Source organism: Primulina huaijiensis, chromosome 15, assembly GCF_012295235.1.
Source record: "Primulina huaijiensis isolate GDHJ02 chromosome 15, ASM1229523v2, whole genome shotgun sequence".
In the NCBI taxonomy this organism is placed as follows: Eukaryota; Viridiplantae; Streptophyta; class Magnoliopsida; order Lamiales; family Gesneriaceae; genus Primulina; species Primulina huaijiensis.
The window spans coordinates 1,766,653-1,780,917 of record NC_133320.1 but is presented as its reverse complement, the minus strand read 5'-3'; the positions used below and the strand labels follow the sequence as shown (position 1 = coordinate 1,780,917).

The window sequence follows — 14,265 nt, the reverse complement described above, 5'->3', positions numbered from 1 at the left end:
AAAAAAAGGTCAAACCCTACACCACCACCTACCACCCCTTCGAGACTCCCACTTCCAAAGAGAAAAAAAAAATTGACCACTATTTTTAAAGGAAAATTTGAGCCATCTCTCAATTATTTTCTCTTCTACGCAAAATATCTTCCATATTTTCTAGTGCAAATTGGAAGAGGAACACACTATCTAGTCGTGGACTTGATAGGAGGATTTCTTGAAGAAAGTTCGTAGGGAATCAACAAGAGCTAATCCGTTTATACCGGATTAGTTGGAGTCCAGTGATTTAATTCACAAAGGTATAATTTTTAAACATCCTATGCATGTTTAATTCCTGAAAACCATACGAGTGTCCAAAAGAATTATTTTGTTTTCAAAATAAAATAAAAATTTTAAACTTCCGCTGCGTTTGGGCACGTAGAAAACCGAGATCCAACATGAACAGGGCTCTTATGTGGACCTTTTTTGCTGTCTCGCCGAGTTTGGGCAAGCTGTTGATCTAGATACTTTTACTAAGGTTTGTGGGAGTGATTTTTGTGGTTAAAGTACGCCGGCTGCAGGGGTAATTGCCCGAGAAAACTACACATGGGGCTCTTTTGCCACTACAACATCTAAACATTTTCTTCCATGTAGCTCAAATCTACATATAACGGACTTGGCGTACACCACCTGGGTTCAACAAAATCAATATCATGCAATCGTTTTTCCGTCGTTAAAATTAATTTTTGGTGGGATGCTGAGGGTGTTGTTCTTTCGCTCTTGTCCGCTGTTTTTAATGCAGGTTTTCTCACCATACTGCTGAGTTGAATGCCGTCAAGGAGGGAACATTGGCAGGCTCAATCTTTCCATTGTCACCGAGGTATGATCGACGCAAAACTAATACGTCAAGCTATTCAAGAACCAAAGAACTTTGACGCTCATCTTGTCTCTGCAATTACGAATACAATTTATAATTCCATGGACGCCCTTATCAACTTATTCCCTGGTGAAAATAACTCCGTGGCTCATCTTTTGGCGACAAACTAGTCTGACTATTAATTGAATCTTTTTGCTCTAGAAAGAAATATTAACACTAATAATATTTTTATTTAAATTTAATATTATTAGATTATAAAACATATTTTTTAAATAGGTTAGAGCTACACCAACTTTTTCCACCTTCGTAGAACTTATTTCCAACGGGTTCTAAAGTCACCTTGATTTAGGTACCGAAATACATAAATAGATAACCAGCTAAAAATCGCAACGATTCTAAAAAACAAGCATTGCGATCATAAGGCTTGCACATATAAGGCATAACTGGGCTCTAAGTAATCTTAGCAACTCCCATAAATATGATATGGCCGGATCAATAACACAACAAAATCCTACCACAAGCAGTGAAACACATAGAATAATAAGGTGCTAACACAATCTTTTAAGTAACGCAAAGCATCTAAGTTGAATTCAAGCATTTTAATCCTCCGCCTCCTCGTACTTTTTTAGAATCTTGGAGCAGCTAGCCAAGGGTGTGTGCTTAAGGAATCCCATGGGATTGGCAAAACGGGTGTTGGAGCTCATCCCATTGTTGCGAGTGAGAATGACACGCGCACGATCACGCCCTTTGGTTGGCTCACTGCATTCAGGATCTGAACTCTTCACAAGCACCGCATCGCAATAGTCATCCCCACGGTCCGATTCAACCAACACATTGTAGTTTCCCGACGAATCTGTGACTCCCTCTTTCTGGTATGTTAGTTCGGAGTTGGCCCTGCTCCTGCACTCGATTCTAACAACAGCACCTGCCAAGTCCATGACACTTTACTCATTATACCAGGCCAAATGCAAGGAAAGACTACAATTTAAGCAAAATGTAAAGAGGAAGAAAACATCAAATTTCATTTACATGTCGAGGTTACAAGCACATTTCAGATATCTGTGGGGGTCATCTTAAAACTGTAAGCAAAGCTAACAAAAGAATCTACGATGATACATTCTGCGTGAGATTTTAACTTTTGAAGTAGCCAACTTGGTGTAAGAAAATTTTGTCAGCGATAAAACCCTTCCAACTGACAAAAAACTTGGATCATGTGTTTGGACCTAAATATTTCGACTTGGTAACACAAAGTCATTTTGATAACATAATGAATTCAAATCCTTTCATACGCAACATTTCGTATAACCACACATCTTCGCACTTTTAACAGCATCGATTTAATCCTATGGCTAATGCTAAAAAAAGATTACAAATTTTGGGGAGAAACTACCGATGTGAAACAAATTCTACAGAATTCCGACAAAACCCTTCACAATCTACAAAATCCAACATCAACTGTACCAGATCCAACACATTTTGGTTGCTGGACGCACAGATCTAGGGCATCCAGTTCATGTACAGTAAAAGAGAGACATAAAGAAGTTTAGTGAGGCAGTTACCAGCGAGATACTTGGAAGCATCGGTCTCGAACCCGCAGCGGCATGAATCACAGTAAACAGAGCCCTTCAGAAGAAGAGGATCCTGCGCAATGACAATTGCGGGCAGGACACACAGAGCAAACCAAAGAAGCAGGTTTTTCGCCATTGCTTGGATGATTTTCTTTTCTGGAATACAAATTTCGTAAGGATGGGCGGTGAGATATAATGGATGAAATGGATGTGGGCTGGCGTGGGGTCACCTGATAAGAAAGAAAGCAAAAGCGCGTCTCGCGGCGATAATTAATTTTATTTTTAGCATAGACTCTCTGTTACCACGTTGATCTCTGTCGGTCCTCGCCAAATGTTTTTTAAAATAATATAAACAATATAGATTAAATTAAATAATCAATATTTTTTAGGGTAAATATTTTTTTAAATATTAATAAGATTAGTCTCATAAAAGATTCAGAGTAAGTCACTTGTAAGACGGTTTCATGAAATTTTATCTGTGAGACGGGTCAATCCTACCGATATTCACAATAAAAAGTAACACTCTTAGCTTAAAAGTAATACTTTTTCATGGATGACTCAAATAAGAGATTCAATCCACGAAATTAATCCGTGAGACCGTCTCACAAGAGTTTTTGTGAAAGATCCATGAGAAGATATAATATTAGTTTTTGTTAAATTCTTTATAGTAATACAAAAGTGGGCGAAAAATAATTAGAACATAGTCCATTTTGTTCTTTTCTTTGCTCTAATTTGTCCATTTTGTTTAGATATACCAAAAGCGATTTTTTTCGTTAAATAATAATGTTTTTCAAGCTAATTTTAATTTTAAAAATAAAGACATAGATTAAAATATAATCATATTATATCAACTACTTCATTCACATATAACGTATGGGAAAAATTACTTTTATATATATAAAGTACAAGTGGCATTTATGAAAAACAAATGTTAGGTTTTCTATTCTGCCTACATTTAATATTGTTTAATAAATTAATTAATATATTCACAAAAATAAAAATATAATAAAATCAAAAATAAAAATGATATTTTTTAAAATATCAAAATAATCATATTTAATATAAAAATGTAATATATTTAAAATTATTATATAATAGTATTCAGTGTGGCTATATATAATTTTTATTATATAAATATATATTATTTTAAATATATAAGTTTTTTTTAGTAAAAAAAACTGAGCCCCAACCCATGGCCGCAGACTTATAAAAGATGGACCAGGCCGTTCTTTAAAATTATCAGATCCGTTTTAAAACGGGCCCAATCAGGGCCTGTACAGGTACCCGAAGTTATTTTTCGTATAAATATAAAAATAAAATGAGAAACTAAAAACAAAAAAATTCGGTTTTTTTTTTCCAAAAAAAAATTTATATATATATTTTTAAAAAAATTAAGTGTTTGAAAATATATTTTGAGCTGGACAACATCAATAATTAATACGATTGTTATTTAAAACGATTCCGGAAAACGATTGGTTAGGCCTTTAGCAGAACTAAAGAGGGTCTTTCCATCTTTATAATTTCTTTTTATTTTCTATATATATGGAAATTATAATATAAATTGAAATTGGTAGCTTTTACGAATTAAAAGGTGGAGACGCGTGGTATCAAAATCACATTTCATTTCTATTTTTTCTTCCAAAAAGAAAAAAATATAAATCACAATTCTTGCGTAATATTTCTCTCATTCATAATTCACATGTTTTTATGCGAATTTTTGGTTTGGTGTAAAATTTATAACCAAAGGTGAATGATATTTTATACAGGTTTTTAAAAAATTGGTCAGTCGATCATTTTTGAAATGCAAACATCTCATTAAACGATATATATATATTTTGAGTGAGTCTCATGTGAGACCGTCTCACGGATCTTAATCCGTGTTGACTATCCATATTCACAATAAAAAGTAATACTCTTACCATAAAAAGTAATACTTTTTCATTGATGACCCAAATAAGAGACCCGTCTCACAAATACGACCTCTGAGACCGTCTCACACAAGTTTTTGTCATATATTTTATTTGATGAAAAGTGAAATTGAAATTAATTTTTATGTTCAATGATAGAAAATCGATGAAGAATATATTTTTGAAAGATTGTGTTTTTTTAAAAAAATTGCTGAATTCAGCAAATTAAAATACAAGCGACCTATTCAATCAATGTACACAATTAAAAAATATATTATACATTAAACATGTGTTTTTTTCCTTGGATTAGAATTTAGTGTTCCGAACTAAATCAAAATTGGGTTTTTGTTTTTTTATATGAATAATACTGATATATTTACACGATATTTTTTAAAAAATGAAAAATATGATTTAATTTTTAAAAAAAATATCATAATATACTCAACAAAAGTAGGAGCCAATGATATTGAAAGAAAAAAAGTGACAAAATGATTAAATTAGAAAGTGATGTATCAATACACACAAATCCAACGGCCCATATTCGCTCCCACGCTCTTTATACCACAAGTCTACACACATACCCACACCCTGTCACACAGTGTGTGCGATTCATATTCGTAGGTGTGAACGATGTTAGGCGAGCTTGGTCGCCGCCCTTCTTTCCGGCGTACCACTAGTATGTCCATGATCGGGGTCGACCATTCGGTCAACGTGGAGCAGGCTGCGCTCTTTACTCAGTCGGAATGTCGATCACCAGTGATCGAGTATGAGCGCCGCTCGTTGGCCGTGTTTTCTCCCAGATTCGACGTGAAGAGTTCTGGCGATACGCAAATCCAGACGGATCACTTCTTGAAGAGATGCGGCCTCTGCCACCGGAGTCTGGCTCCTGATATCGACGTCTACATGTATAGGTAAATTAATAATAAAGTAGCAGTATTAATCATCAAAAAATGTTAACTATTTTGTTTCAGTTGTATTTTATATGAGTTAATTAGCAAAATCAAGAAAATTAAGGTATGATTTTATTTAAGAATTCACCAGCTAGCTTGATGAATTTGTGATTCATTCCTGTCCTACTCACAATATGATTGATGTTGATTTGAAAGTTGAAACTGTAAATCTTATGTTTGACTCTACCTTTTATATATATATATAATTAAACTCATTGCCAGTGCTGAATTCATGCCTATTGACCTTTTATTTTGCATATATGGGAAATTGAATGCTAAACTGGAAAGGGTTTTGAATTTTGTAGGGGTGATGTGGGATTTTGTAGCGTAGAGTGTAGAGAGCAAGGAATGAAACAAGACGAAAGAAAAGAGAGGCATGCTGCCAAAAATATCTCCGACAAGGCCGAGACTGCGGTGGCAGCTTGACCATATACAATATTATTATAAGTATAGATGTATGTATATGCTTGTGTTTGTTTCGTGTATGATCTAAAGACAATACAATATATGAGGTGTTGTTTGATGGGTTGTATTTATATTGGGTGAACTGGGTTCTGCATAAATAAAAGTTCCATCGTCACTATATTTGAAATCTCTATGATTCGATACTGTATTGATCTGATCATCATATATTCCTAAAGAGCTTAGGTTATTAAGGTACATGTTGCTTTGGTTTTTCTATAAAAATCTTTCCATTTTTTTAAAAAACAGAAACTAGCTACTAATATTGTCTTTTCTTTTTAAAAAATCTATTCATTATATATTATTATTATTATAAATTTAATTACAATATCGTGTCTCAGCTGCAGTGAATGAACTTTTCCAAGGTTGATTATTGATGGTAGCGACGTTTGCGGTCTTCTCCAGACTCCAAGAACAATAATAATAATATATAAATGCAAACGTAAGGCCTAACTCCATCGAAAACGACTCTTCACGAAAGTCCAATTAATATTACGAACAATAAATAATTAACAACATTCAGGTTCAAGTATGAAACTCAGAACATAATTCCCGAACCAATTCAAATATCACAAGGTCAATAGGTTAGTTTGAACTTGAGTAGGTTAGTTTGTCATAATTTTTATTTGTGAGATGAGTCAATTCTATTTATATTTACAATAAAAAAAATAATATTTTCCATGAGTGACATAAATAAAATATCAGTTTCACAAAATTTACAAACATAACTGTTTCACCAGAGTTTTTTTGTTTGAACTTTTGTGCAGCAATTACTAAGGACGAATAATTCAAAAACCCACAAAAAAAGAGTGGAATATTTTCAAAAAGTAGGTTCTTCAATTTTGACCACAATATTATAAATTAAAACTATTTCATTTCCGAATCGACCAAATATCATGGAGGAAATTGAGGGTGGCATCGCTTCAAAAGCACCATAAGATGTCGACGTGAGAATGGAGGAAAGCTGATACCACGCATGCACACAATAATACCATAAAAGGTAAATAATAAATTATATTTTAAAATTATTATTTTTTAAATGAGTATAAGAAATAAATAAAATTAAAAAAATCAAGTTATATCGAAATCATTGGAAAATGTTGTTGCCGCATCCGTTTGATTCCCATTACTTGGAAAAAGGTGTTATTTACGACTTCTTCATAACAATATTTTGAAGAATTAATCAAAGAATTATTATTTAATGGCCATTTTTAAAAAAGTAATTTGTGGGGATCGACTTTTGAATACTTTTAAATGAAAATAGAATTTTGCGAAATAATTAATGATATTATTTAATCGTATTTTGTAAAAAGAAAACATTAGGGCCAAAATTAACATATAGACGAATTTACTTAACAATTTATTTCATCAATAGACTAAAACAACTAATTGTGGATCAAAGATTATTAAGCCATTGGTCAACCAAAAAAAAGAAGAAGAAGAAGAAGATCCAAATTTCACTTATTATTAAAATTATGACTTTTCTATCTAAAAACTATAATAAGTCGGACCCCCTTTTCGAAAGTTTATGGATTCGACACCTACTGTTTTTTTGAGGGCTCCCTCTTCAAGTGTCATTACACCCTGCAGGGCAAAAATGCATCAATCCCCAAAAAATAAAATTAAAGAGAAATAGATTCTGATCTCAAGATAATTGGATTTTATTTGGAAAATCATGCAGATTAAAGTAATGATCTTGTTTGCGAGTAGGGCTTCAAAACTGACCAAGAAAATATGATGTTCGTTAAATGAAAGATGTACCTGAGATCAACAGAAGATGCATCGGATCCAGCATTAATATTGTTTAGTTCGGATATCCCATTTCCTAGTTCATGATAATGGTTCTCCAGGGATCCATGTGCTTGTGCTTCTGTAATATACTGAACCACTGTATTTATTTCCTGTTTCGATCGTATTGTTATCAAAAACAAAAGAGTAAATCGATATGAATCAGTATTCATCAGCTTTTAAAATTTTGTTAGACTTTCAGTGATTATTGCCATTACTTGGAATTACATGTATTACCTGTATGGTGTCGTGATAGCTCGACTGCTCCCTGACCTTACTTAGCAAAAATATCTGAAATAACGTCATTTGATCATATACTAGTTATATAGGCTAATTCGCATCTCCTTAAAATAATTGTGTGGACTTACTTTTCTTTGCGTAACACGGCGCAACGCTTCCACAAGTCGCACCTCGCACGATTCGAACTCAGTTATTGATGCAAACTTCTCTGATTCTGGTTCAAATATCCTTTTTTTTTTGTTCAAATAGAAAGAACAAAAAAAAAAAATGGTGACTATTTCATTTGACTACATCAAGTAGCTAGCCACGTCCTTGTTTCATAATTTCAGCTCAAGTTCCATTGAACTAACAAGAAATTATGGCCAATGGAACCACTATGTGTTTTATTTTTAAAAATAATATTATCCAATATATTGAAAATTATAAAATATAACTATTTTTTAAAAAAAAAAAGAAAAAAAACACCCGTACAATAAGAAAGAAGACTGGCTTCCGTAAATTACCTAAGTTGTTCTTCAGCGCTCTCTAGTTGATTTTTCAAATCAAGAATCTCCTTTTGGATTTCCTGAGAAAGCACATACAAAATCCAATTTAATAACGATTAACTAATAAGGTTACTTCAAGAAAAAAGTTTTGATTATAAGATTTTGAGAGTACCTCGGAATCCGAGCCCGGAGTTGCAGAACTGATCACAATATTTTAGATAGTTAGAGATAGAAAAAGGAAATTCAATTCATGAATTATTTTTATACAATATTTTATAAACGTATACACATATATAATATCTATATATATTATTTTTTAAAGTTAAACCTCATTTTTTGTAGCGTGGTTATGTTTTTTTATAATTTTCAAAATACATTCTAACCATCCAATTATATGCAATCTTTTTTTTTCAGATTTTATTTTATCTTCTACCATTTCAATTTCCAAGAATTAATAATTTTCAATTTTCTAAATACCTACTTCATTTTTTAATTTTTCTGAGGAACATACACATATTGTGTGTTACGATCCGCTAGTATGAAATATAATATATATGTACACTAAATTTAAATAACATTTTGAAAGTTTGATAACTATAAACGAACATTAGATACCTTTGCATTGCGAGATCCTTCTCAGTTTTGATTTTCATCAAAGTGCTGATTATATGCTGCAACGAATCACATTATAATTCATCCTATTACGAAATATAATTTATATATCACTATAAATATTTATTTGAAGTTCAAATACCTCTTTGTTATGAATAGTCCTGAAATTATCAAAAACAAATTGTCAAACCTAAAATAATAATTCGAGTAAATTCAGGATAAATAATCGTGATGTGAAATATGATCCAAATTCAAGAAAAATTACCCTCCTCGATCCCGATCGGAGAGATTCAAGTACCGGTAAATCACATCCTCGATCCTATGATAATTAAGAAAGAATACATATATATCACAGATCATGAATTATAAATCGATCCAAGGAGCTAATTAATTTCAAATACCTTTTTCTGCCGGAAAAATGGCTGAGACGACCGGAAGACGAGAACATGATAAGGGCTAAATCAATGTCACATAATACAGCGATTTCATAAGCTTTCTTTATGAGACCATATCTACGTTTAGAGAATGTGACTTGCCTATTTGTGGTGTTCTCTATTTTCTTGATCGGAAGCTTACTTCTACCCATTTTTTTTTATATAATTTGGAAATTCGATTTTGAAGTTTTAGTTTAAGGAAATGTATGAATCTATTCTTGGGAAAACTGAGAGCTTTTGCGAGTGGAAATGAGAATAAAATTTAAAATTGTTCAAGGGTAATTTTTTTTAAATATTAAATTAATTGTTGAAGAAAATAAAACGTTGGGAGGAATGAGAGGAGATGGTTGGACAAATTTTGTTCTCTCGTCATGAAAAACGGAAGGAATAGGTATTTAAATGTTTTAATTTGACGATATTTACTCTAATCTTAACAAGTCATCTCTTTAAATTTTGACCATTCACGTGTGCGTATGCATTAAAATCATATGTATAATACATTATTTTTGTGAACATAATTTTTAATAAGACATAAAGTTCCTTCTAAGTTCTAACGATCAATATTTGACCACTTTAGCTTCAAGTATCTCTCCATTGCATGTGACCCAAATTAACCAGTGGGCATCCATAGATTTGTCGTGCTGCTCTTATCTTCTCCTTTCTTTTGTTAATATATTCTTCTTAACAGTGAAAAGTGACTGACTTCACTTTTGCATGTGCCTTTTTCTTTTCCCTTGGGATTTAAATTGGAGCCTTAGATTCAAAAATATATCACCATGGACCTAGCTAGCTTACTAAGGACAATCTCACGAACCTATCAGTTAAGCCGTACGTTTAATTTAGGTATTATATTCATCATGTATAAAATAAGAAAAACGTATGGTCAATGCGAAAGATGATGCAGTATATCTGATACACAAGAAAATATATTATTAGATCATTAAATTATAACTTGGAACCGAATGCCGTCGTGAGGATCGAAAACTACAGAAATATTTCTCTGTCCCTCAATTATTCGATTATTATCATAATAATTATATATTATTACATGATATGACATGCATTTGGGTTGTCATCACTGAACATTGTAACGTAGGGGTCCTCAAATCTAGCACCAACATTGTTGGCTTCTGTTGTTTTTCTGACATAACCAGGTGGTGCTTTCTTGTCGTAAGCCTGAGCGGCGTAGGGCTGAGCCACTAGATTGTAAGGCACATACGGCCATATTTCTGCCTTCTTCCCCGTTGATTTGGCTTTCTTCAAGACTTTGCCTTGCTCTATGTATCCTGTTACTGTTACTTTCTGTTGTTTTCTGTCTATCTCCACAGAATTTACTCCTGTGCAGCACAAGTTCGATTCATCATGTATATAATTATTAAATCAGAATAAAATAAGAGTTTTTGTTTGGACAAGTACTTTAAAATTGTTTTTAGTGTTAAAGTAAATGTTTAAATAGATTTTTGTAACACGTTTTTTTTTTTTTTAAAAATAGGTTTAAAAATGAATTCTTCTGGTATAATTTTTAAAGAAAGAGCGAGAGATATTTTTTTTATGTTTTTATAAACGAAGAGATGATAAAATCAAAATATTTTACTTTTTAAATGTAAAAACATTTTTATAGGATATTTTATAAAACAACTTTCAAATTTTTTTATAAAAAAAGTTGTAAAAAACACTTTAAAAAAAACGTAAGTATTTATCTACACAAACGGAACATGAAATACTTAACATTTAATACGTTGCAATAATATATATGTATACCAGTTAAAGAAGACAATGCGTTCTTGACTTTAAGCTCGCAGCCATTACAGTCCATTCTGACCTTCAGATTTATAGTTTGCAACTGTTTTCTCTTCTTCTTGTGTTTTTTGCCTCTGCTCAGTATATCAGATATGCACTCCAAAGTTCCTGCAACACCCATTGAACAAAACTAGCTAGTTGCTCGATAAGTTTGAAGCCAAAAGGGATTATCTTCAAACTTCAAGATTAATTAAACATTTGGAAATTAGAGGGACAATGTAAAACTGTTAAAATGATTCTTCAAGTGAGGATTCGCCATAAATTTCCCTCGAGTTAACGTGTTCAAAAAATCAAATTTAAGGGAAAATGGAAATTAGAGGAAGGGAAAAAAATATAAAAAAGAATTATGAAAGCTGCTTTAATTTAATTTCTAGACTTGGTGTTTGTTTCGATTAGATGCGAGAGGTATTGTTACTCCACCACCTCCTTATATAGACACGAGTCATGTACGAGTGGATCGAGTGAGTGACCATGAATTATATTATATAGAGGTGAGTCTATAACAAAGTGTACGTTCAAACGTAGAAGCATATAAATGCCAAAACTCAAAAAGGCTATCACGCATCCCTTTTACAACTTGAGTTTGTAATGACTTTTATTTCACTTTTTTCTCATTCTGGATGTATAATCGAAAACCCTCCCACTGCTTTCATTCATTCATTCAATTACACATAAGAACTGCTGGCCCAGTTAGTTAAGAGTGAAGGTCCAATTTCATTTTCGTTGAAACTTCCTTTTTAGTTTTTGCCCCAAGGAAGGAATTTCAGATCGAGCTTTACTTATTTGTTAAAACGGGGCAGAGGACTGCCCGACCGGTCGCAACCCGCCACAAACTGCTACTTGGGCCGTTTGGGATATTTTTAACCCAAACCATTTATTTGTCGGACAAGATGGGTCAACCCGTCATTTTTCGGTTACATTTAACGAGCTGGGCCTGACAACCCATCAGATGAGGATTGGGGTGGTCGTCGCGAATATAAACCGTCTATTTGACGGAAGACTTGATTCATATAACCCTACTTATTTGTTTATTTTCCAATTTTAATACTACTCTTGTTTTCAGAACAATATGTCACCTTTTGAAATTTTAATTATCACATTGAATTGAAGTTCAGCAATCCTACTTTTATTTTGAAACCAAAGCCTTCGGTTTTTTAGTTTGATTGTAGATAATTACAGGCAAATTTTTTTTTTTTAAATACTAGTTTACTCTATAGAGGCCAGAGTATGATAATCCCAATTCTATAATTTGATTAAAAAAATGAAATGTCCGTGGTGTGATTAACTAGTGAAAATTGAAACCTTGACAACTTCAATTATCATAACTAAAGAAACATTACAACACAAAATTAAATACAAGCAAGCAGTCAACTCAAGAACTTTATTGAAAACAAAGAACATAATAATTATTTCCAAGTTCATCCCTATGATATAAATTTGCAAGTCACCCCACTATATATTGTTTTATTAGATCGTTGAAGCATATATATATATATATGGAGCCCTATGAATTTTCACGGAAATTAGCAGTGGACGCGAAGCGTGGATCTTCAGCAGGGTGAATTTTCTTGTTTTTACCACTCTTATTAGTGTCATCAAAAGCCACCCTTTCACCATCCGCAATGTTTCTTGATTCTCCCATTCTTTCTGATCTTTCCTCATCCATTTTCTTCTTCAACCTCTCCTTCTGTTGCTTCTTCTGCACGAGGACGTGCCCGTAACTCGCTCCTATGGAAGACATGCTGATGTTACGATATAGAGGGATTAAGTTGAAATGTGTTATTGTGTTATGGTTGGCTGTGCGGGGGGATTTGGATGAATTTATAGTCAGGGTTTGTTGCCTTTTTTTGTGTTCAAGCTAGCAGATTAATATTCTTGTTGGGGCCATGCATGTGAACGATTTCAGCGGTGATATCTGCGGGAGGTTTCATCTGTTATTGATGTCTGGAAGAACTGTGTGGATGATGTGCCGTTTTAACCTTATACTTTTCGAAGTTCCATTCCTCGTTGTAGGGAATCGGTAATTTTAGATCAAATGAGTAATGGAATGTTAATAATAGTACTGTCCGAGCTACAGCCCGTCTGGCCTGCTTTAAGTAATATTCTTTTTGCATGATTTGACTTTTTGAACCGACATATGTTGATATTGTTGTGGCTCACGTACCCAAGTTGTTTCCATATTTGAATGAAGTATAGGACTTCTTGTAGTGGTCTCAATTCAGACTAGTCGGGTTGAAGTAATTAAGAGTATTACAAAAAAAACAATCGATCTGAACTTGAAACGACAACTCTAAACTTGAACCCAAACCAACCCGACAACCGATTTGGATTTTATCATCATTATTTTATTATTTAATTGAAAGGAACATCGGATTAATCCACGGTATATATTAGTAGACTCGAACTGAGAGAGTCGTGAATGGAGATGATGATACATATAGATACATACAGTTGGTCCAACGATTCTATAATGCATGAATGCTAATATTGTAGGAGCTCTTCATTATAGTTAGCCTTAGCCCTCTTGGTCCAATGGTATATACCTAGTGTCCTAATGTGGGACAAAGTTCTCGAGCAGAGACAATGTAAAATCTTCATCTCCGAATACGAAATAGAATACTTCTTATGAAACGATCCACAGATAAAGTTAAAAGTATTTACTCATCTCACTCGTAAGATATCATGTGGATCGTCTCATAAGATATCTACTCTTTTATATTTGTAGATTAGGCTTTTACATTGTCTATACTCGAGAACTTTAGTATTTTTAGTATAAAAATTAATATTTTTTCATGAATAAAATTAGATCGAAGATCTTATTCATAAAAAAAATATTAATTTTTATGCTAAAAATATTAAAGTTCTCACATGTTGGAGATCTATATCATAAAATTGACCCGTAACACCGTCTCACATGAATTTTTTGTGAATATGAAATATATAAATGATAATCGAGGAGATTTCATTAATTAATTCTTAAATATCTGAAACTTGATTATACGAAGCCCAATGCCAATTTCTTTTCATGGTTTAAACACAATGGAAAAAGTGACCATATGTTGGTCGTTACAAATTCCGCATGAATTTCCTCTTGTTTTCTAGTGAGCCATAATGTCGTCACTTTCTCTGTGGATCCTCCTTGCCAGTTGGGTGTGTGTGTGTGTGTGTGTCT

At 32.8% G+C, this 14,265-nt stretch overlaps 4 protein-coding genes across 4 annotated transcripts; 1 reads left to right on the top strand and 3 right to left on the bottom strand.

Moving 5' to 3' along the window:
• Nucleotides 1–1,302: 1,302 nt before the first annotated feature.
• LOC140960349 (olee1-like protein) lies at nt 1,303–2,662 on the bottom strand. The gene is made up of 2 exons (XM_073418597.1): nt 2,407–2,662; nt 1,303–1,772 (listed from the first exon to the last, which is right to left on the bottom strand). The coding sequence occupies exons 1-2, from the start codon at nt 2,549–2,551 to the stop codon at nt 1,447–1,449; spliced, it is 471 nt and encodes a 156-aa protein (XP_073274698.1). The 5' UTR covers nt 2,552–2,662; the 3' UTR covers nt 1,303–1,446.
• Nucleotides 2,663–4,887: 2,225 nt separating this feature from the next.
• On the top strand, nt 4,888–5,848 carry LOC140959819 (FCS-Like Zinc finger 6-like). The gene is made up of 2 exons (XM_073417840.1): nt 4,888–5,233; nt 5,578–5,848. The coding sequence occupies exons 1-2, from the start codon at nt 4,953–4,955 to the stop codon at nt 5,696–5,698; spliced, it is 402 nt and encodes a 133-aa protein (XP_073273941.1). The 5' UTR covers nt 4,888–4,952; the 3' UTR covers nt 5,699–5,848.
• A 1,225-nt stretch (nt 5,849–7,073) lies between these two features.
• Nucleotides 7,074–9,678, bottom strand: LOC140960344 (agamous-like MADS-box protein AGL66). The gene is made up of 10 exons (XM_073418585.1): nt 9,261–9,678; nt 9,125–9,178; nt 9,002–9,020; nt 8,863–8,918; nt 8,420–8,447; nt 8,266–8,327; nt 7,891–7,990; nt 7,760–7,813; nt 7,496–7,635; nt 7,074–7,318 (listed from the first exon to the last, which is right to left on the bottom strand). Exons 1-10 carry the CDS (start codon nt 9,443–9,445, stop codon nt 7,312–7,314), a joined length of 705 nt encoding a protein of 234 aa, XP_073274686.1. The 5' UTR covers nt 9,446–9,678; the 3' UTR covers nt 7,074–7,311.
• Nucleotides 9,679–10,274: 596 nt separating this feature from the next.
• LOC140960397 (heavy metal-associated isoprenylated plant protein 23-like) lies at nt 10,275–11,452 on the bottom strand. The gene is made up of 2 exons (XM_073418649.1): nt 11,055–11,452; nt 10,275–10,630 (listed from the first exon to the last, which is right to left on the bottom strand). Exons 1-2 carry the CDS (start codon nt 11,212–11,214, stop codon nt 10,338–10,340), a joined length of 453 nt encoding a protein of 150 aa, XP_073274750.1. The 5' UTR covers nt 11,215–11,452; the 3' UTR covers nt 10,275–10,337.
• Between the last annotated feature and the right edge of the window lie 2,813 nt (nt 11,453–14,265).